This window comes from Dasypus novemcinctus, chromosome 10 (genome assembly GCF_030445035.2).
Source record: "Dasypus novemcinctus isolate mDasNov1 chromosome 10, mDasNov1.1.hap2, whole genome shotgun sequence".
Classification (NCBI taxonomy): domain Eukaryota; kingdom Metazoa; phylum Chordata; class Mammalia; order Cingulata; family Dasypodidae; genus Dasypus; species Dasypus novemcinctus.
Window position 1 is genome coordinate 15,805,460 of NC_080682.1, and position 24,199 is coordinate 15,829,658.

General features: G+C 37.0%; 1 protein-coding gene across 1 annotated transcript; it reads right to left on the minus strand.

Moving 5' to 3' along the window:
- On the minus strand, positions 1-14,019 carry LOC101417880 (high affinity immunoglobulin epsilon receptor subunit beta). Its single transcript, XM_058306192.1, has 7 exons — positions 13,829-14,019; positions 12,689-12,803; positions 11,992-12,126; positions 10,016-10,072; positions 9,298-9,453; positions 8,904-9,006; positions 1-155 (listed from the first exon to the last, which is right to left on the minus strand). Exons 1-7 carry the CDS (start codon positions 13,894-13,896, stop codon positions 1-3), a joined length of 789 nt encoding a protein of 262 aa, XP_058162175.1. The 5' UTR covers positions 13,897-14,019.
- Positions 14,020-24,199: the final 10,180 nt, after the last annotated feature.

A 24,199-nucleotide genomic window follows, 5' to 3' on the forward strand; every position in this document is an offset into this window, starting at 1 on the left:
TCAACTTGGGTCCTGCTCTGCTCCATTTTTCAGCTGCTGCTCCAACCTGGTAAATTCCAGATCAGGTGACACCAGCATATGGCTATCTCTGTTCATTCTCTCAGGCAGCATGTTAGAGCTGAAGTGCAAACACACTATTTGTTTGCTCAGTTGAGCTAATCATCAGACACCAGAGAGTCACAGCTGTACACTCATAGGGCCTGCAAATTGCCATCAGGTTGCACAATTGCTCATAATCTCTTTAGACTTTTCTGAAGAGGAGAGGGACCTATAGGTCTGTGGCTCATTTATCCGCAGGGCTTTTTAATTTCCTTGATAAATTGCTGCAGTTTGCTCTGAGGAGACAAAATAATTCCAAAAGCCTGGGTATTTTTAAGTAGTACTATTGGTGCTGCTTGGACTACCAATTTCCATCCCATTCGAGGTAAGAGTCTCATTTAGGGAAGCGGACTTGGCCCAATGGATAGGGTGTCCCCCTACAACATGGGAGTTCCGCGGTTCAAACCCCAGGCCTCCTTGACCTGTGTGGAGCTGGCCTATGTGCGGTGCTGATGCGCGCAAGGAGTGCCCTGCCACGCAGGGGTGTCCCCCGCGTAGGGGAGCCCCATGTGCAAGGAGTGCACCTCGTAAGGAGAGCTGCCCAGTGTGAAAGAAAGTGCAGCCTGCCCAGGAATGGTGCCGCACACACAGAGAGCTGACGCAACAAGATAATGCAACAAAAAGAAACACAGATTCCTTGGGCCTCTGATATGGAGAGAAGCGGTCACAGAAGAACACAGCGAATGGACACAGAAAGCAGACAACTGGAGGGGGGGAAGGGGAGAGAAATAAATAAATAATTCTTTAAAAAAAAAAGAGTCTCATTTATTCTGTAACAAATCCCTCAGAGAAGCAAGGCTATACCCAGCGTCTATTGAGCACTGCCCTCATTTCTGAGAAGAAGTCTAGGGGAAATGATTCCCTCCTATCTGATTCAGGGGAGTTTATCTCACAAAGAAGAGAGGATATTTATCTTTACCAGACTCATATAGGTCTCATCCATTCTAGTTGAGACAGGATCTAAAATAACAAATGATGATAGAGGCTTAGAAATAGATGATTCCAGGTGCCAGATGGCAGAGTTCATGGAAGAAGTTCCCATATCCAGGTTTTAAACAGTGGTTACATAGAGATAATTACATAGGAACTATCTCACCACTTAACACTCCATGTTATCCCAAAAATGAACAATCACCTGGGAGATAGGACCCATTTATTACACACCTCCCAAGACTAAGAGAAGTAATAAAGATGAGTGAAAAAGTATGGGCACTGAATTCAGTCTAGTCTGGGTCTGCAACCCCACTCTGTAACGTACTGGCTACATGACCTTGGGAAATTGCATTTATTCTTGTATAAATTAGCTTATGGCCTTAAAAAAAGAGATGTAGCAGAGAAGGCTACTACCAATGGACTCTCACACTTTTGCATATATAAATTTACCACAAAACTCTAAAAAAGGAGAAAATTATGAACTGGTATCCAGTTTTATTAGTGATTTCTGTAGGTAGATACATACCTCCTAGAATGGGAGTGATTTATAAAATTTTATTTCTAAGACAATTTTCAGAAAGAGTCCTTTATCTGCCTCTATCAGGTAGGTCAGAATCAGTATGATTGTCCCAGGTATTCAGCTGGACCCCACAAATCTTTACCCAAGATGAAGGGTTGCTCCTTTGAAGGTGCATTTGATTTAATTTGTTAATTAGCTCTGATGGATACTCCAGCCATTAACTTAGTAATTTTGATTACTGATTATATTTAGTATCTAAAATACTAAATATGGAAAGAAGAAGAACAGTTGGGAAACTTTTGTTCCAAACTGCTCATTTTCAGGTGGAAAACCTAAGGTCCACAAAGGAAAAAGACTTTTCCAAGTTCTCATAACAATTACATTAAGGTTAGGACTAATTTGTATGACCTGAATGCCAATCCAGTTTTCTTTCAACTTTATCCTACTATTTATTGACAAGAGTTGGCGGTAATTGTCCTCACAGTCTATTTTCTGTCTATGTGATTGTTTATAGATTGTCTTATTTGGTATCTGCTTTAGGTCAAAAGTACCCAGAGGTAGAAATAACTATTAAATTTCCTCAAGTATCAAGGATAATGCTTTATATGTGGAGGCTTTTTAATTCAGATGTGAAGGGTTGATAAAAAAAGGACTCTAGAAACTGTTCTGATCCATAGAATCATTGAATCCCCATCATTCTTGGACAATCCTTCACCCTCATATACAAAACAAGTGCAGAAAAGAAATCAACTTTAATGACTTGAATTTATTGCACAATACTAATAAATGAGGATACAGTAAGGAAATTGCAGGTACACTAACAATAAAGGATAATATATTGCATCAAAGGGTAAAGTGATTATGGCACATGAAATTAAGGCTGAATGAATCGGTATGTCCTAAGGAGTCTTCATGGAGAAAATTAACTTTATTTTGAACATTAGAAAATAAATCAGGGACAATGAAAGTGCAAAGAATATTCCAGGAACATGTTATATATATACTTAAGGTATGTGTATGATGAAAAGTAGGCAGAGTCAGGAGCTATCAGCATGATCTTGAGAGAAAAAAAAGTGTGTGATATATATAGGAAGTTATAGTACACTCATGTGCTTAAAATCTGCATCAAATGGGAGAAAGATGAGTGTAATAGACTAAGCAGCAGTAGAACTAGACTGGATCCTCTTCTAAAGGTCCTGGTAAACCAGGCTCAGGAGCCTGGGTGTGTGTATATGCCATGGGAGTGTTATGATTACTACTTACAGATTATCAAAAATGGAGATGCAGCTTAGCAGTTACATAATAAAAATAGGTTTTCTTTCACTCTTCTGTCAGATTTTCAGAAAATTTTATTTCAGAAAATATGAAAATATTTGTGTGGTTTTCATGTCACTTTCTCTCTCAAGAGAAATTAACATCTACCTGTCACTTCTGAATTTTGGTATTATATAATTATTATAATTATTAACTAATTATAATAATTAATTATCTTATTAATTGTGTTGAATATTCCCAAACTGGTTCACCATCCCTCTTCTACTTAGGCTAAAGTTGTGAACTACTTTTTATTTTCTTAACAACAAAAACACAATGGTAGCAAGTTCATTTTACTTTGATTAATTATTCTGCACTATCTACCATCATATTTCTCATATCACCTATACTCCCTTTCTCTCTTTGTGAATGTCTCTGCACATTTATTCTTTTACTCACCATCATACCCCTGTGTTGAATTCCTCTACACCTTTTGCATTCATTGCTATTTTCTGTCTCATCACCATGTCTTTCCTGGAGCTCATTTATCACCATGGACTTTGCCCTTGTCTAAGCCAACAGATGTTGATTGATAATACTAGTTCATTATATTCTCTTTGTTGAAACTTCCTACTGTGTGCTACCTACAGTCTACTCTTTTACAATGCACTTTACTAATTTTTATATCTTCCATCTAGATTATTTTCCTTTCATTTATTCCCCTGATTATGTACAAGCAAAGATCAACTTGGCTTCATTTCTATTTTAAGATGTTAAAATGTTAATCTCCTTCATTAGTAATTTTCTCTCCAATAATGACCTTATCACAAAATTTCATCTTTACCAGGGCTCTATATTAAATGCCCTCAGACTCTTCCAAATTGCATGTCCTTTTGGTCTAACCCAAACCAAGTCTAAAACTGATCTAAATGTAGGTCTGTGTTCTACTCCAACCAATTAATATTTCTGACTTCCTATCACTTTTTTTAACATTATCACGCTTTCTCCTTTAATCTTGGACTCAACCACATAATGTAGTCACTCAACCAATTGCTCTTGTTAATTCAACTGGTTAACATGATCTACTAATTATATAAGATGATTTTTCTCTATTCTCACTGACTTCACTTTAGTTCAGGTCTTCATCAACTTATGATTCTTTTACCTCAAATGTTTCAGTTAAAAGATCTCTCCACTTACAATCTCTTTGTTTTCACCTACCCATCTCACCAGATACTGGGTAACAATAAAATTCCCTACTGCCTACTCATCAATCTGCAAATATTATTGAACAATGCTGATGAGCAATGTGCTGGTGACTTAGGCAATATAGATATGGTGAGACTTTGCTCATATCTTTGCAAAATTTCTTATCATTGAAGGGAGGTGAAATATTTGTATACAAAAAAATTCATGTATTATAAGTAATACTTGGCGGCAGACTTGGCCCAGTGGTTAGGGCATCCGTCTATCACATGGGAAGTCCGTGGTTCAAACCCCGGGCCTCCTTGACCTGTGTGGAGCTGGCCCATGCGCAGTGCTGATGCACACAAGGACTGCCCTGCCACACCACACGGTGTGCCCCCGCGTAAGGGAGCCCCACGCGCAAGGAGTGCACCCCATAAGGAGAACCACCCAGCGGGAAAGAAAATGCAGCCTGCCTAAGAATGGCACCGCCCACACGGAGAGCTGACACAGCAAGATGAAGCAACAGAAAGAAACACAGATTCCCATGCCGCTGATGACAACAGAAGCGGACAAAGAAGATGCAGCAAATAGACACAGAGAACAGACAACTGGGGTGGAGGGGGGAAGGGGAGAGAAATAAATTTAAAAAAACAAATAAATCTTTTTAAAAAATAAGTAATACTTGTGTAATACATATATTTATTTATTGACATGCATGTTGGATATATATTATATACATTATATAAAACATATAAACCATAATACTTCATCTGAAAAAACTCATCATCTAGAAAGGGGAATGTTCTTGACTAGAAAAACTTAAAAATTCAGTACTTCAAGATATATGTTGAATAAAGAAGAAATTCAAGCAAGCACAACAGAGAGGGCAGAACATTTCAACCCAGAGAGCTGGTGTGAGATCAAGCACAAAGCATATTAAAGAGAATGTTGTAGTGGGATTAAAGAGTGGAGACCTTTAAAGAGGATAAAATGGATTTGAAATTCATACTATTAAGAATCACTAATATTTGAAGATAGCATATGTATATATATAAATTATAACTTTATATGATAATATTTTTTTAGTACAGCCTCAATTTATAATGTGTGTGTGTGTGTCTATATGTGTGTGCTTCCCACAGAAAGTCTTTAATTATGACAGGGAAATTATTCCTAATATGTTAATTTTACAGATGAGAAACCCTATCTTAAGTAAAAGCTTAAATGCTTTGCCATGACTCATGTAGTTAATAAACAATGAGGGTGGGATTCAAACTCAGACTCCCTGCATTTCATAAGTTCAGTTATCTTTCTGCCATACCATATTGTTTTTTTTCATATAATAAAATTAAGAGCGAGCAAGGAACATTCACTCCTAATATGATATGGACCAACCAAAATTGTTCAATACATGTCTGTATATTCTGTATTCAAATCTCCATCTGACTATTCCCCTAACTATATTCCTAATATTACCCCATTTGGTCTCACTATTACCTTCAAATTCACTTTACAATCCTTCTTTTTATTCTTTCTAGTCTGCTTCTGACCTGGCCTGGTGGAAACCCCCCTCGCCACCGAAGTTCATTCATCCACTACTTAAATATATAGAGTACCCACTGTGTGTGAAATACTGAGCTACACAAAGAGGAGACAAGGGTAGATAAACTCAAAACAATCAGGTTTCAGAAAATATTTGTCGAATGGATCCTGCTCTTAAAGAGCTTACAGTCTAGTGGGGGGCAAATATTGTGCACATCTGCAAGATATTGTGAACTCTAAAAAGGACTAAGAACCAAATATTAGCAATCTCTCAAAGTTTAATTTATTTCTCAACCAGTCTTTCCCTTGTATTCTCTATGTGCACAATTAGGCATACAACAAATGCTTACTTAGTACATGTTGACTTCCCAGAAAGCAGGAGTGAGAGATGGCCATAGAAAACAATAAAAATAGGAGTCCATAGTTACTAGAAATAGAGGGTGATATTTATATAAACAGAAACAACGAAAACAAAATATTGCTATTTTGAGTAATAAATCCTAATGTAAAATTGGCAGATCATGGAAAGAATAGGACTTTTGACAGTAACCCCTTAAACAAAGACCTTGACTTTCTGGACCCTTTACTGTAAATCAGAATGTTCTAGACACAAGATTCTTATTACTCTGTGGGAGGAGAAGTTTCCGGACCCTCTTGCAATTCACTGTAAATCGGGGAATAGATGTTTAGTTCTTCATAAAGACGATCTTCTGGAACCTGATGGGGGAAATATCATTTGATATCAATCACCAATTATTTTCCATCACCTGAAAACTTGTTCTAGGAGCTTATCCTCTTTCCAAATCTCACATATTCTCTCATTACAATCTAATTATTTCCTCTATCACCAATAAATCAAGCCAGATTGTCCACACATCTGTGACAGACAAGTTGGTGAGACAATTATGTATCTGCACTTTGGTATATGTACTATCTTTTTTTTTTGGTAAAAATGTAAATTTATTATGAACATATAAGATCATTTCAAGTACTTTTAAAATTGAGATATTAGTAGGGCTTCAGGAATGAACTACAACTAAGGGCTGATACACTGTAGGGAGACTGGGAAATCATTTCTCTCCATGTCTCATTTATGATTCTTTCTGAATATCCAATACTATTTTATCTTACCCTGAAAAGTGATAATTTTGCTTTTCAACCCATATTACAGAACTCAGCTGCAGCAACTTTTGAATTTCTACCTCTCCTATCAAATAATATCTAGACTGCAACTCAAATCTCTTCATATAATTCCACATTTCCCAGGAAGGAATCTGATGAGTCTGGAATGGATTGAGAGCCAATCTCTGAGGCAGTTATCTTGAATAGAGAACAGAGTCCAATTATGAGAATTTCTGGAGAAATTACTACTTTGCAAATATGTACAGTATTATACTGAGGCATGTCTATAATCATGTGCATCTTTGGGAAGAAGTTGTACCTGCTATCTTATCTTTGGAAGAAAGTTATCAAAAAAGGCAGCCAGATATGAATGCTTCAGGAAAAGGGGACAGATAGAATGTTTCATCTGTCAGATTTGGATAAGTGTATGTTCATTACATATTGGTTGACTTAGGGGATGACATAGGTAATTTTTTAAAACTCAGATTCAACTCATATATTTGCGGAGTCATTTTCACATGTGTCATTGCAATTCAGTACATACACACACCTTTGAGAGTGACAGCAATATTTTATGTCCTTTATTCTTTTCACAATTATCTTGTATTATGGGAAATAGAGTCTGTATTTGAGTTATACCACATTGTACTGGGTTTTTTTAGTTATTTGTTATTCTTGTCTTCTGAAACTCTGTGAAAACTGGCACTATGAAAACTTGGTATACAGTCCTAGAGCAGGTCCAATATTATACAGTCAGAATTTCATAGCAAGTTTGTGGACCTTGCATTAGAGAACCTAGATACTATTCTATTGCTTTTTCAATGCATTACAACTCTTTTCGTAACTCTTGTAGTATCTTTGGATGACTCATGCAAATATAACTCGTGAGCTCTTTTATTTTTCTGCAGAGAACAGAGCATGCATTTTATCTGACAGGCTAAAGTTCCCACTGTCAGGTGTGAGTCTAGTATGGGAATGATTCTCTACTCCACAATGGAACTGAGAGCACCTGAATCACAAAGGTAACTGACTGTAAAAATAGTTTCTCTCTTTTATTGTTGGCCTGGCTTTAGGCTTTCTTTCCTTTATATAATCCATCTGAGAAGGGCTTACTGATTTTGAAATACTCTTTAAAAAACAAGGAGTCATTGAGGAACTAGGAGAGGGATAAGTTGATAAACATCACTCTTAGGAATAAGGTGCCATAACAAAAGGGCAGACAATTTTCCAGAAAAATCTAAGATGAGTGCTGCTTTGTAAAATTTGTGGTAATTTTTAACTTCCTAATGTTTGTTAACTATACTGAACTTCTTTTGTTTCTTTTAATCTTCTACTTTTTTTATTTCTTTGCATAACTTTGTTTTCCACCTTTTCTTTCCTCTCTTCTTCAGGACTCAGTTTATTTGCCAGTTCTACTCTAATTCCCTCCGTGTACTAATGCCTTACCATTTACTAACTGTTATTGTTATTGCTGGTTATGTGTTCCCCCTCTCTTCTAAAAACACTAAGACAACAAACACTGGGTCTCTTGTGCTCATTTTTAAACTTTTGGTGAAGAGTACAAGAGCAGTATTTGTCTTGTTGCACCTACTTGGTAAATATTAGATGAATGACAAAATGAATGGGGCTCTGACTCTTTTTCTGTTCTCATCAGCAATATCATGTGTAGAAAACATGTATACTTGTTTTAGAGAAGAAAAACCAAAGGAGGAAGGCAAATCAGCGGGATTCTTTTTCTCATGTCAAAGGTGGAATGGATAGGGACACAATTGGAAGCTCAGGTGGTAGTAATGAGTTAGGGAGGATGGAAACTTGAAAGATGGGAAAGAGTGGGAAGGTAAAAAGAATACATAAATAAATAAAATAATAAAAAATGGGAGTGAGCAAGAAGGAGTATAAGGGAGCTATCTTGGCACAGAATAGCAGCCCAGATACCTGAGTGGTTCCATCACATGTCACCTGCACATTCTTCTCTCATGCTCAAAACACTTCAAGGCATCTGCATTTTCTAAAGTTACGGAGATCTTATTTTCCTAACCCCTAATCAGGGGACTTTACTGTAAGATTGTGGTTCTTATGGGTATAAAATGTGGCTGGAAATATTAGAGTTGGAAACCAAAATATAGAAACTTGGAGAAACAATGTTCTGGGAAAAAAATGTTCCAGAAAAATCTGGGCCTTATTTTTAAAGGATAAAACTCAGATCCCTTAGGCTGACAATGGGGATGGAGTATCCTGCCCCTACTTAACTTAGCTCTTTTGAGAATTTCTCCGACTCCATAGACTATGATTGACACCGCACCACAAAACCCCAGAATAGTGAGAAACAGGATGATCATCACAATTTCCTGTTGAAAAATAACAGAAAGGACAATTAAGCCACAAGGTAGATGCCCCAAAGAGTGTCCCCTTACCACTGCCACTGCTTTCATCACTTCCCACATGATCAGTTCCTATAAAGTGGCACATACTCGGGAAAACCTGGAGAAGTTTACCAGGGATAACCTTGCCCAACGTGGCCTAGGACAGAGGAGCCTTCAGAACACCAACGTGTGTGATCATGTTCATGGCAAAGGAAGGGAGGTTGTCTTACTTAGATTAAGACCCAGGATCTTAGCCTTCCCACATGAAGTACGTACCATGGAAAAAAAGGTTAACAAGCAAAAGTCATCCTCATCAGTTTCTGGGCAATCGTGGATAGACTTGGCGCTTTCCTGTAGGTTGAGGATCAGCATGGCAATGCCCATTGCTCCCACTATGCTGCTGACAGTGTTTGCTCCCAATCTTCCATATGCCTGTTGGTAAATGACACTCGGACCCAGGCCTGCAACCTGCCAGGGCATTTGGTAAACCCATCCGCATTTCAGGGCTGCACGCATACAGCCAACTCTGCAATGGTTCAACATACAGGTTTAAAAGGGAAATCTTGAAAATATTCCCATTGTCTAATAAGCATCTGTCACTTTCTTGCTACCTTTTTTCAGGAAGAATCACACTGGCATGCTGACACATGTGGGCTCTCTTCACATAGTCCCCTTGATTGGAACGTTATCGTTCATTTGAGCATATGAATAAGTCTCAAGGACAAGAAAGGTGTGGGGACTTGTTTGTATTTTTGTAAACAATTGGCAAGGTAATGTTACTTTTCTGTTCTTTAAATGATTATATTCAATTTCTGCTTTTAGTGATTTTATCTAATTTCTGATGCAAAAATCGTTCCAACTGAAAATAGATTAGAAAAAAAATATATTCATATTCACTAATAACATAGAGATGAAGACATGTTTCCACCAAGTCTCCCAAAATTCACCGTTTCTTACCTTCTCAATGATGGGCAAAGTCAAAATTACAACTCACCAGATAAGTTATATTTCTCTTTTCAGATATAATTGACAAAAATCCAGAAATAGCAAACTGTCCAAAAGGGAGGGGGAAAAGTGAATATTCAAACATTAGTAAAATTTTGAGTCCTCTCTAAAGCTACCCATTATACTTCCTAGTGAGCCCAATATTTATTATTTGTTTGTAAGCACATCCTCTGCCTTAGACTGTTAAATGCTTTGGGCAAGAATCATATGGTTTTGGCATATAAATCTCCAGAGTATATATCATGTATACATACAGTAATTATGAAATTTTACATAGTAAAAGGTTTAGTGAAAAGATAAATTAAAATACAATCTCAAATAATTGTCTAAAGACTCAGAGTGTTTGATGGGTTGAGAGACACCTAACAAGCTGTGATGGATTGAATTGTGCAACTAAGTTTAGACATGGTCTTGGTCTTGGTCCTCCTTCTGGTGGATGTGGACCCCTTGTAAATAAGATCTGTCCAAGATGTTGCTTCAGGTAAGACATGGCCAAACTGAATCAGGTTGGGCTTTAATCCAAATTACTAGAGTCTTTTATAAGCAGAGTGGAAAGTCAGAAAGAGAGAGAAGCCATGGGGAGTAGCCAGAAGCTAGAAGTCAATGGAACCTGAAAGAGAAAGGAGAGGATGCTGCCTTGTATATTGCCATGTGACAAAAAAAAAAACAAGGATCACTGGCAGCAAGCCCAAGAATGCCAAAGAGTTCTCAGAGAAAGCATCTCCTTGCTGATGCCCTCAATTTTGGACTTCTCCTAGATCAAAACCATGAGCCAATAAATTCCCATTGTTTAAGCCAACACATTAAATGCTATTTATTTTAGCAGCTAGGAAACTTACAACACAAACACTTTAAATGACTATATTCAATTTCTGCTTTTAGTGATTTTATCTAATTTCTGATACAAAAATCCTTCCAACTAAAATAGATTGGAAAAGTGTTTGGACTAAAGAGCCAGTAGAGAGAAATTTCAAATATAATACGGCAAAGGTTCAAGGAAAGTCCTGAACAAGTGATCTAAGTACTAAGTATTTAGTAGAGTGCCAGCCCAAAGCACAGTTTTTTAAGAGTTAATGTCTATCCTTGTGAATGAAGTATTGATACACAAACAACATGGATTAATCACAAAATAAATGTGCTGAGTGAGGGAAACCAGAAAGAAAAGAGCACACAGTATACAATTCCATTCATATAAAACCTAGAAAATTCAAACTAATCCATAGTGACAGAAAATGGATTAGCAGTTGCTGAGAGGTGGGGAAACAGGGAGTGGAGGAAGGAGGGTGTTACATAGGGGCACAATGAAACTTTTGGGGGTGATCAATATGTTCATTACATGGATGTAGTGATGGTTTCACAGGTGTGTACATATATCAAAACTGAACACCTTAAATATGTACAAAATACTGCATGCTGACTAAGCCTCAATAAAGCTACATATATTTGTGATCTCATTCAGACATTTATTTTCCAGACAGCATAAAGATTAAAAGAGATACCATGAGAAAGCTTCTGAGTTTCTAGGAATCAGGAGACATTCAACAAAATGCCTAATGACCTTGTTCTCCTTACCTAGCAATCTCCTTCTTCTCCCTTCACTAAGATAAGTTTATTGATAGTGTTAGGGACAGTTCACAAGAAATTGATTCTGACACTTTAGATTTGATTTTTATTAGCTAAATATCCTTTGAGCAGCTCATTTAGCATCTATTAGTCTCAAGTTTCTTATCTGATAAATTGTGGTTATAAAAATGTGACTAACATGTTTAACCAATAGTAACTATAGTAAGGCTCTTTTGTTGTTGCTAATGAGTAAATATAAGAAAAAATACTTAATAAACTGTAACTGTGTCTATAGATAAATGTTATTTTAATACTGGAGATTAAACTGTTGGTTAGATCTGGGTAAGAGAAAAGCTATGTGCACTGTTATTTCAGAAATAATTTATAGATATATATACTCACAAATAATGCTCCCCAGAATGGGTAGCCTGCATCAAATGATAAAAAAATGGCTGGTTCAAATTCCGAAGTATTAAGCATAGAGCAGACAATTGTTCCAAAACAAAGGCATATTGAACCAATCAGAATCTGTGTTACCTATAGAAAAACACAAAGGCCTTGTGGAATAAGAAGATATACTCCCCAATATTGCATCAATGTCCTTACAATTGAGGCCAAATATGAGGAAATTTTGGAGTCTTAGGCAGTACTTATGAAAAAATCCAAACATGAGATTTTTCTAGTATCCCCTGGCCACTGTAAAAATTGATATAGCCATTACCTAATGTATGGCTGATCAATGCATTTCTTATGTGCCCTTATAGCTATAATCATGGAAGATATCAGTAGCTGTTCTTTTCATCTAAGTGAAGATATATATACTGAATCCTTCATAGTAAAGTATTACACGCACCCACCAGCAAATGACCAGAGTTGGTAAGTTCCGTTTGTCATTCTTGTCCTAGTAATCTAAAGGCTTCATGAGGAAATGCTTCTCTCTTTCCAACAGAACCCAGTTAGTGTAACTCTTCATCTATCAGTTTCTTTTAGAGGACTTTCACTCCCTCTTGAACCCAAGAGGGGAAATTTGCTGATAAAACCAAATATTCTTTCCTAGAGCCAGCACTACTCCATGTGAGGTTGGAGGACTCTCACTCACCCCCAGAAATTCCAGTTCATTCTTCAAAAATGTCAGCCATGTACGTTGTGGTGGGGACAGCACAGCCTTCCTCTTTGGGATATCACCATGGAAAGCTGTTTCTGAGAGCTCAATACTTTGAAGGAAAAAAAAAACGAAATTCAGTAATAAACTTTTCTAACTGTTGTGTGAAGTCCTAGGCTGACAGAAGGGGGAATTTTGTTTACTTGCTTTCAAATCAATCCTGAAATTAAAACCTTCATTGTAAGGACTCAGAGGGCCCAATAAATTGCCCAAGATCATTATCTGTTCAGTGATTAAATGGGACAAAACACACCAAGTCTTCTGATTCTCCAACCAGTGTTATTGCCAAGTCCCATTAATCTATGCTGATGAACAAAAATGAAAATAATCCAATACTTTCACCAATGCATCTCACAGACCTTTTAGCATAGAAATGTATTTGAATATATTTTGTCAAGGGTACACCCACTTTCATATGCACAAGGGACAGTAAAGGAATGGCTCTGAAGTGTTATTTGGATCTCTGTCCCTATTTTCATCCTCAGAAGGGGCTAACTAGAGATAGTGTTCCCTCTAAAGCTTTGGAATATACTTAATTTTATAACATTTTCAATCCCATATTGATTCTCAAGAGCTCTGTCTTTACCCTCTTTTAAAACTTTTAATAGAAAGCCTCAATATGTTTTCTTCATCCGTGAAAAGGAAAATTAAATTATGCACATCTATCAACCCTTTACTCCAGGAACATATTTCTTCTAAACGGTAGGGCAGGACCCCACCATTGAGACTTAGGAGGACCGACCAGGGTGAAGACCAAGGTCACTTTGTAAAACTTCTGGCCCTTAGCATATATCAAACCCAGATGTGAGAGATCTATGGCTATTAGGGTCTCTCCTGCCTCATACTCACAATGTGAGCCCCTACTCCTAGAAAAATCTGTTATTCCCAGTACATACACTGAGTAAAACCTTTGTCCCCAAGAGACAAACAGAACCATTGCTTCTCAAGGATATTATAGCAAATAGCTTCCTTATACCCAATATATTAATTAAGCCAAATGGGTCTCTGTCTGAGACCATGAATTGGCATCTGCCCAGCATGAGAACAGAAAAAAAAGAAATAATGACCTGTACCTACCTGGAGGCCTGTTGTGGGCTTGGGAGAGCAAGGTCTGCTCTGCTTGTACTTTCCATCTCCAATTTCATTAACTAGACTACTCATGGGGAAGAATATTGTTACATTAGGACTGGGTGGGCTCCTCTCACAGTGTGGTCCAGATGGGCAGTTAAGATGGGGTGACTCAAGACAATGATGACTATCTTCACACATGAGCCATTTGTCAGGCAGTTATGCATCCTAACTGATTAAGATCAATAGGGTGTTCCTTGTTAGAAACGAATAACAAAACTGAATAGGCTACTGAATAGAGACAAATATAAAATCATGAATTTTGAGACTCCTGGAGCATAATTCTGCCTGAGATGGACAGAACTTGCAGAACCTAAAAGTGAAATATTTTAGTGGGGGTTGAGAAAGCAAGAGAACAACAGAACATAAAGAGCTGTGGCTGTCTTCTGAAACTTTCTCTACTTGTGTCCCATTCTAGCCACTTCTGTGCCTTAAGTTCTGTACCTCGAAAAGCCCATCTTGCCTGAGTTAAGCATACTTGGCTTCACGCACAGACCCAAGTTTGAAGCATTGTTTACACGCATGAGTGTGCTTGTCTCTCTGAATTCCTGGTTCTATGTCTGATGTTAATGCCTTTTGGCTTTCTCTCTCTTCCTTTCTTTTGGACACTATATATATGGCTCACTCTATCAGATGGTCTGTGAAATTGGGCCAGGCAAGATTCTCACTGTGATGCAACCCTGACAGAATGTGAAAGCTGAGAAGTTTTCACACAGACTCCAAACATGCTAAAACATTCGACTGACTCTGTGCTATTCCTAATTGTTGTGGAAAGGGCTCAGAATCCTCTTATAATGGCAAGGCTGGTATGATGAAAACACCAAGGGGTGTGAGCTCAATGAAAAACCCCATTAGCAAGTCTAAACTGCTTTGGACTGAGCAGTATGCCTAAATTAGGGTTAGGAACAAACTAATGTGATCATTCCAATACTATGGCCAGCAAGAACATAGTAAAAAGGATTACACATGAGACTCACAGGTTTTGTCCTCTTATTATTTCAAGTTAACTACAGACATAACTTTGAATGCCTCAATTAACCTCAAGCTACTACACATTATACCTCTAATCACTTGTTTTATCTTCCTGGGAAGTGACAGAATTTCCTTCAGTTCTTTAGGAAACAAAGATGTTTGCTTTAACATAGCACAATTTTCATAACAAACATTCATTAACCCAGGCACCATCTGCCCATTGTGTCTTCAGGAATTGGTGGATCTAATCAATGCACTACTGGAATTAAGAACTAAACTTCATTCACTTATGAACACATCAATTCCAGGGGTTGCTTTTGCCCATGATATGCAGAGAGGAACACCCTGCTCCCAGCCCTGTCCAGCTCACCATCTAGCAGAGTAAAGCAAAGATAAATAATATGATATGACCCAGTATGTTGTAGGCTGCTGGAACACATGGGAGGGTATAACAATTCCACCTGAAAAGGGGTAGGTAGAGTTCAGAGAAGGTATTCCCAGAGAAGATAACACATGAGTTTTCATTTGCTTTCCTCTCCCTCAGTGAAATTACCCCACATCCGATGAAAAAAATAGACCTGAATTAACAGGGATGTACAAGAAATAACTGGAAATCAAACATGAGACTTGGACAGGAAACAGACTGAGGATGGCCTCAGTTTAGAGCATGGTGTTTGGACACAATGCTATTTTGTAAAACTTTGCAACAGATGTTTGCAAAATACAAATCAGAAACTGGCATGTACCAATGACCTCCAAATTGTTTCATTTCTTAATTTTCACCAGTACCTTCTTCATACTTGATTCTGAAATCCTTAATACTCGATTCTGAAATCCTTAAAATTGACTGTATCCACATTTTGGCTCCCTCCACCCATGCTCTTTGATCATTCACAATACTGAGTACTGAACCATATAACAAAATGAAATTTTGTGTTTTTTTGGTGTGGTCAAAATTATCAAGATGAATTTTAACCATAACTCTGCCTGAAAGGAAGCGATAACAGAACATTCCTCACCCACCACATATATTTCCTCTTTCTGGCAGTGCCTTCATATATGCTTTTCACCCATCCTCCATCTTTTCTTGCTACCTTTTCTTTGACAAGCAAGGCTACTTCTCTCCGTCACACACCAGATGAGTTTCCCCAAACTCAAAAGAAATTTCCTTTCAGATCCCACCTGAGCAGTTCTCTCATACTGAAGGCTTATTTCACAAAATATAAATATTCACAGATTTGCATTTTACAAGTTGAAAGGTACAGTATCTCTTAGGTGGTATTTTCTGATATTCTCAAAGGGATCACAGCTTTCTCTGTCTGTCTCTCTGTCTCTCTTTCTCTCATCTTTCTGGATTTTTCTATTTATCCTTGCTGTTAAATTCTATTATGATTATATAGGGATGGCTGTGTCTGTAAATATGCATGTGTACAAAATCCTTCTCAGCATTCAGGTCTTTGAATTTGAAGACACTTGCATAATTTTTTAACTTATGGGAAGTACTTATATTGTTTCTTGAAATATTGCTTCTTCCATTCTCTCTGTTCTCTTTATATGAAACAACACTAGAATCTGGCATTTCTAAATTTACCTTCCTTGGTTCTTAATTTTATTATATAACTTGCTTCTATTTATCTACTTATTCCTTTTTGATATATTCTTGATTATTACCAAAATTTAATAGTCCTAATTATTTCTTTAGTTTGCCCTTGCCTTTTTAAGACATCTCGATGTTTTCATTATTTTTATTTCAACATTCGCTTCCCTGCCATTGGAGAAGAGAGGGCGACTTGTTGATTTCAGGACATGAGTCATTGACTATAGCAATAATATTAGCTGAACAGCATTTCTTGAGTGTTTACTCTTGGCAAGTAGCACCCAATAAATACATTCACTCACGAATTTCAGATATTAACATCTGTTAACTTATAATAAAACATATCCCAGCTAACTGGACTTTCAGATATCCATAGGTCCTTGTAATTTGACTGCTTTTATTCTTCTAGGCACTCCTCAATGTTTCTCAGCCAATATCGGTTTTCTTCCCTTTCCAGTACAGATGTTATGTTCTGCTATGCCCAGGATTCTGGCTAGGGTGCATGCAGGAGGGGCTTGCAGGTAAATCTGTGTTCAGTTTTTTCTACTTGAAATACAAATACACTTCAGTTCCCAAGCACTTTTTAGTCTGCCTGCTCACTTTTAATAGCCACTTATGCTTTGCTCATTTCATCTATTTCATCTTTTATTTCTGAACTTAATCGAATGGTCTAAATTGAGAAATTGAAATGCTTTCCTCCAAAGGAGATTTCATTTGCTTTGCCCGAGGACCAGAGAGTTCTTCCAAACTAAGACTACTTTGTCCTTGTTTTTTTTTTTTTGGTCTCAGTTTCCCCAGTCATATAGATATAAATTTAAGCCTAAAACATATATTGAGAGCAGACCAGCAGACCTATAGTTGAAATTTTTCCATGGAGATTATTATTTTAATATCATTCTTGCATTCTCCACCTCAGTATTCAGAAAAGACAAATACACGTCCTGTGGACCGCACTTGCCACAAAAGGATTTTTCATAGACTGCCCCTTAAATTAGATAAAGCAATTTAAAGATACTATATTTATTCAAGTGCCTTAGGTTTAGCTCCTTCCTATTTGGTACATGTCTGAGGCCTATTCTGTTTTACTACACCTAGTAATTAATCTTTAAATCTCTTAGGTACTTGTCATATGTTTAGCTTTTACTTTGGAATATTATATCTAGTTTGTTTGTTTGCTTTTGTTCTTTTTGGCTTGTTTACTTATTTTTGGTTTTGTTTATGTGCCACTACTTGAAAATGCATTCTCAAATTTATCCTAGTATTGGATTTATATGGGTCCCACATGGATTTATCATTTTTTTAATTTTAGTTTTTGTAAATTTGAAATATAAAACTTACTAAAGCCTATTTTTTATGTGGACTAGATAAGCTAAATATGTCATAGTCTTTATCACCTAAGGATGGGCATATCAAATCAAGATGTAAATAATTGCCTAATGACGGGACTTTCGAAACTAACTTGAATATGAATCAATAATATTTATGAGATGAAATAATGAAGTCCTTCACAAAACATCCATTAGAATATTTATTCAAAAGATTTTCAGGTAGCAACTGCTTTTATATTCAGAAGCTCTCTAACTGCATCTTTGTATCTTTAAACTCTTATTCTAGTTAGTCTAATTTGGGAGAGTAGAAAATAAACAGACTCAACACTGTCTAAAATATCTATCTCAGGTAAGAATTTTATCCTTATAGCCTAAAAATATAAGGTATAGGTTTAAAAACCAATCTATAATATAGAAAGATAAGTGTAACTCTCCTGAATTTAAGCTACAAGTGCAAGTCAAATATGTTTATTTGAGTTGGCAGGTGATCCTCCATTTGTTTTTCTAGATATCCCTAGAAAATTGCCCATGATGTAATACTCATACTTACTCAAAATTATCTCCAGGTAAAATTTTGGTTATGCCATTACAAATTCTGACATTCAGATTTTCAATTTTTTTAAATTTCAGTTGATAAGAGTATATAATTCTAAAACATGAGAATCTGCCAAATTAAGAAAAAAAAAGAACTTCTGGAATGACAGAGTAAGAATATCTGAAAATTCTGTCATCCCTAAAAGCAATGAGATTGCTGGCAAAAATTGTCAAAATCAACGTTTTCAGAACTCTTGAAATTTGTCATCAGCTTACAAGAACGGTGAACTGTCACATTTTAACTTAACCAGCATCCCATTCCCCTCTTTCATTTCTGCAATAACTTTGAAAATCTACAGCCTTGAAGTTTCCATAGCGGTGCCAACCAGCAGCATAGCAACCACAGTAGTGGGAAGAATGGGTGTGGAGCTCTCCCACAGCACCATCCCAGAGAATTGTCATTATTTAACTTTTCTAACAAGTCCCTGGAAAATCTCCATTTTGAGACTTGTCTTTATTTGAACTTATTCACAGCTTTCTCTATACAAACAACCTTATCCCTAAGGCTTTTTGGGGAAAAATATCAATGGCAATTGGTAATGATAATAGCTGCCTTAGGCATCAATACCAGTTGAGACTAATAAGAAGCTGACCAAAATTCTCAGGAAATGACATGGGCATAAAAGATTTTGAAAATCTCTCACATATTCCTAGGCATCTAGAAGAACACATGTATGTCCAAGAGAAAACTGAGAAGGTCCTAAACTCTCACCTCTGGCTAACCTTGTGGTTTTCACAAGCAGGAACTGATATCTAATGCAAAGCAATAAATTACCTACCAGAGTTTGGAAGGCTTGCCCCAGCACACACAGAGCCCTTTGACAAAAGCTGGGAAACATATTGTTTCAGCCCATTTAAGGAAATATCTGTGCAGTCACTCACTGATGACTAACCTAACTGAGCAGAGACTTCAGTCCACAGGACAAAGAATACAGACTTTATGTAATTAGTATAGGAAGGGAATCAAAGAAACAAAAACAAAAGCAACAATAATAATAACAAAAAGTAACAACAACAAGCCTGGGGGTGGGGGTGGATCAGATTCCCAAAACTGACATATTAAAGTGTATAAAATATCTAGTTTTCGTTTAAAAATTTAGAGGTAAGGGGAATTGTGGCAAGCCAGCAGATTTGGAAGCTGCAGGAATTAGTCCCTCTACCATAACAATTATTATATAGGCAGGAGCTGTCTTGAATCAACTATTTCAAACTCATGAGTCCAGAGAAACACTCTACAGCATCCAGGGAAGTACAAGAGGAAGATCATTTATGGTAAAAACTAGTAAATTGCTCTCTCTGCTTGATGGTTACTGTTGCCCATACCCCACTCTCCTGGCTGGCAGCAGGTGGGCTCCAATCCCTGGAGAAGCTTGCTGCTACCAGAAAGGAACATAAAAATCCAGTTCTCCAAGACTGGGTGATGGGGGAGGGAGGTAGGAATTGGGAAAAATTCCAGAGTTAGCACATTAAAATACTAAAATGTACAGTGTGCAATAAAGTTTATAAGACAAAGAGGAAATGATGGCCCATCCAAAGGAAGAGGATAAAAAATAAAGAAAATATCAATGAAGATGATCAAACTGGAGACATACAAAACAAAGAATTTTAAAAATGATCTTTAATATGCTCAAGGACATGAAGGAAAATATTGAGAAAGAGCTAAAAGATATCAGAAAATAGTCAATATGTTCAAGGAGATAAAAGAAAATACAGTGAAAGAATTAAAGGATTCAGGAAAACAATGAATGAAGAATATGAAAATTTCAAAAAAGAAATAAAATTTTTAAAAGAAATCAAACAGAACACCTGGAGTTGAAGACAACAGAAACTAAAATGAAAAATTCCCAGGAAGGTTTTGAAAACAGAATGAAGCTGGCAGAAGAAAGAATCAGTGAACTCAAATACAAGACAACTGAAATTAGGCTGAGAAGCAGAAGGATAAAGAATCATAAAAAATGAAAATAACCTAAGAGACCTCTGGGATACCATCAAGCATACCAATATACTCATTATCAGAGTCCCAGAGAGAGAACACAGAGAAAAAGTGACAGAAAGAATATTCCAAGAAATGATGACAGAAAACATCCCAAACTTAGCAAAAGATGAAAGTATGTACATCCAAGATGCCAGAGAACACCAGACAGGATAAACTTGAAGGAAAATATGTCCTGTCACAAACTGATTGTGTTGGTTTGGAGCTGTATGTACGCCTGAAAGATATGTTCTTAAACTTAATCCATTCCTGTGGGTGTGAAAACATTGTAAGTAGGAGCTATTGATGAGGTTACTTCAGTAAAGGTGTGGCATACCTCAATCAGGATGGGTCTTAATCCTTTTACTGGAGTCCCTTATAAGAGAAGTTTCAGCAGAGAGAAAGAGAGAGAGAACCACAGAGGGAACAGTCAGAAGTTGAACATCAACAGACCCCAGAAAAGAAGGGAGAGACCAGGAGATGCTGCTAGGTGCTTTGCCATGTGACAAGCTAAGAAAAAAACAGATACATGGAATGTGATCAAAATTTCAAACTTTTATTCCTCAAAGGACTTTATCATGAAAATGACAATCTACACAATGGGATATCTGATAAGTATTTAATATTAAAAATATATAAATAATATATAAAGAAATATTTAATTCAACAACAAAAAAATAAACAACCCAATTTAAAAATGGGCAAAAGAACTGAATAGATATTTCTCAAAAGAAGATATACAAATAGCCAAAAAGTCTATTAAAAGATTTTCCACATCCTTAGCCATTAGGGAAATGCAACTCATAACCACAATGAAATACCATTGCACACCCACTAGAATGTCTATATTAAAAGTAAAAAACAGAACTTACAAGTGTTGGAGAGGATGTGGGGAAATAGGAACACCCATTCATTACTGGTAGCAATGTAAAATGGTACAGCCACTGTGGATGACAATTTTGAAGTTACTCAGATAGTTTAGCATAGAATGACTAAATCACTTAGCAATTTCACCTCCAGGTATATACCCAAAAGAATTGAAAACAGGGACTTGATCAGATATTTGTACACCAACATTCAGAGCAACATTATTCATAATTGCCAAAAGAGGGAAGTAAATATCCATGAACTGATGAATGGATAAACAAAATGTGGTATACTCATGCAATAAAATATTATTCAGTTGTGAAAAGGAAAGAAATTATGACACATGCAACAACGTGGATGAACCTTGAGGGCATCATGAAATGTAAAATAAGCCAAACAAAAAAGGACAAATATTTTATGATCTTATTGATATGACATAATTAGAAATAGCAAACTCATAGAGTCAGAATCTATAATATACCTTACAAGGGAACAGGGTAGAACAGGGAATAAGAATGTAAAGCTAAAATGTACAATTTCTATTTGGGACAATGAAAAGTGTGGGTAATTGTGGGAGGAGGGGCACCCGGCTTGCCTCAGTGGCAAACAGTGCGGCAAGAGGTGACACCGCCTCTGCCCACTGGGCCTAGACAAGGTGGCCACGCCTGACTAGGCCTTTGCTGCTAGCGGCTAGCCGGCACCGTCCTCCCCCTTCCTATCTCCCGCTTAGCCCAGCTCTCACTTCCCCTCCCCCCTCCCTTAAACCTAATCTCTTAGTACGCTGTTTGCCCAGCAACAGCTTCAGCCTATCAAGAGTTAGCACATACTCTACTGGCCAATCACTAGCCCAATGCCAGAACATTGCCTTATATGGAAACAGCATTTGCCCTAGCCAATCAGAACCTGCCACACCACTCCCCAATCCTATAAATCTGCATCCCCTCCACAATAAACCAGACTTGTGCCATCAGCCTGTCTCCGCGACTTCTTCCTGGGTCGTGCGCCCTCCACGCCTTTGAAGCCCCCGAGGGAAGCCTCAGCGGCCGTACGAGGCTTTCTTCCCCACGCCAGGGACCCCTCTCGTCCCACAACAGGACCCCACTCGTCCCTTAACAGGGACCCCGCTCGTCCCACAACGGGACCCCATTCGTCCCGCAACAGGGACCCCGCTCGTCCCTTAACAGGGACCCCATTTCATCCCTCAGGTAATAGATAATGGTGATGGTGGAATATCATTGTGAATGTAATTAACAGCACTGAAACATATTTAAATGTTATTAAAAGGGAAAATTTTAGGTTATCTATATGGCAGTAGAATAATATTTTTAAAAATCCATGGTACTGCATGACACAACCAGTGAACTCTAAGTTAAAACATGGACTATAGTTAATGTACAATTGTAAAATTGTACTTTAATCAGTTACAACAAATGTACCCCACCAATGCAAGGCATTAATGATAGGGTGGTACACAGGAACCTTCTATTTTATATATGATTTTTCTGTAAACCCACAATTTATTTAATTAAAAAAATGGAAAAAAAGACATACATAGAAACCAAAAAGTATGTCCTATACAAAAGAAAACCAACTAGTTCATAGAAACTGCCTGAGAGGAAGCACATATACTGGACTTACTAAAGACTTTAGCTCAGCTATTATACATATGTTCAAAGAACTTAAGGAAACCATATCTAAAGAATTAGCATAGAGTATGAAAACAATATCTGACCAACTATAAAAAAACTCCTTACAACTCAATAATTAGAAAAAAAACCCAAGGATAAAGGATGTAAATATACATTTCCTCAAAGAAGATATACAAATAGTCAATAAATTCAAGAAAAGATGTTTGCTATCATTATCCATCAAGGAAATATAAATCAAAACCACAATGAGATACCACTTCACACCCGCTAGAATAGCTAGAATCAAAAAGTCAGATAATTACAAGTGTTGGTGAGTATGTGAAGATATTGAGGCCCTCATAAATTGCAAGTAGGAATGTAAAATGATATAGCTGCTTTTGAAAACAATATGACAATTCCTCAAAAGGTCAAACATAGAGTTACTAGATAATCCAGCATTTCCAGTCCTAGGCATATACACAAGAGAACATATGTCTGCACAAATACTTGTGCATGAATGTTCATAGTAATATTATTCTTAATAGCTAAGAGTGGAAACAACCCAAATATTCATCAATTGATACATGGATGAACAAAATGTGGTATATCCATACAGGGGAATATTTTTCAACAATAAAATGGAATGAATTACTGTACAAGTTACGACATGGATGACTCCTAAAAGCAATATGCTAGAGGAAAGAAACCAGACACAAAAGACACATATTGAGTGATCCCTTTATATGAAATGTCCAAAATAGGCAAATCTCTAAAGGGAAACAGAAAGTGGAGCTGGGAGAACTGGGGGAAACATGGAGCGATTGCTAATGGGTACAGGGTTTGTTTTGGGGGTGATGAAAATACTCTACAATTAAGTTGAGGTGATGACTGAATTATATCTCAATAAAGGTGTTAAATGTTTTTAAGAAATTTAAACCACAGTCTGGGACAAATATATGCATATATCTGGGACAAATATATGCATATATCTGGGACAAATATATGCAAATCACATATCTGATTGCAGATAATCTTAAAATTTAACAAAATGAATACGGGTAGCTCATTAAAAATGGCCAAGCGTGAAAAATGGCCCAGCGTGAAAAGAAAGAGCAGCCTGCCCAGGAATGGCGCCGCCCACACTTCCCGTGCCACTGACGACAACAGAAGCGGACAAAGAAATAAGATGCAGCGAATAGACACCAAGAACAGACAACCAGGGGAGGGAGGGAAATTAAATAAATAAATAAATCTTTAAAAAAAAAAAAAAATGGCCAAAATATCTGAAAAGACACTTTAACAATGATAATATACAGAAGGGAAATAATCTTATGAAAATATGCTCAATATCATTAATCTTTA

Excerpts from the sequence above, each read along its gene's own strand:
- LOC101417880 (XM_058306192.1), bottom strand. The coding sequence starts at position 13,896 with ATGAAATTGGAGATGGAAAGTACAAGCAGAGCAGACCTTGCTCTCCCA. Across the intron at positions 9,007-9,297 it reads TGTTAACCTTTTTTTCCATG|GAAATTGTGATGATCATCCT; the intron begins GTACGTACTTCA and ends ATTTTTCAACAG. Across the intron at positions 156-8,903 it reads TCTCAAAAGAGCTAAGTTAA|CTCAACTGAGCAAACAAATA; the intron begins GTAGGGGCAGGA and ends TCTGATGATTAG.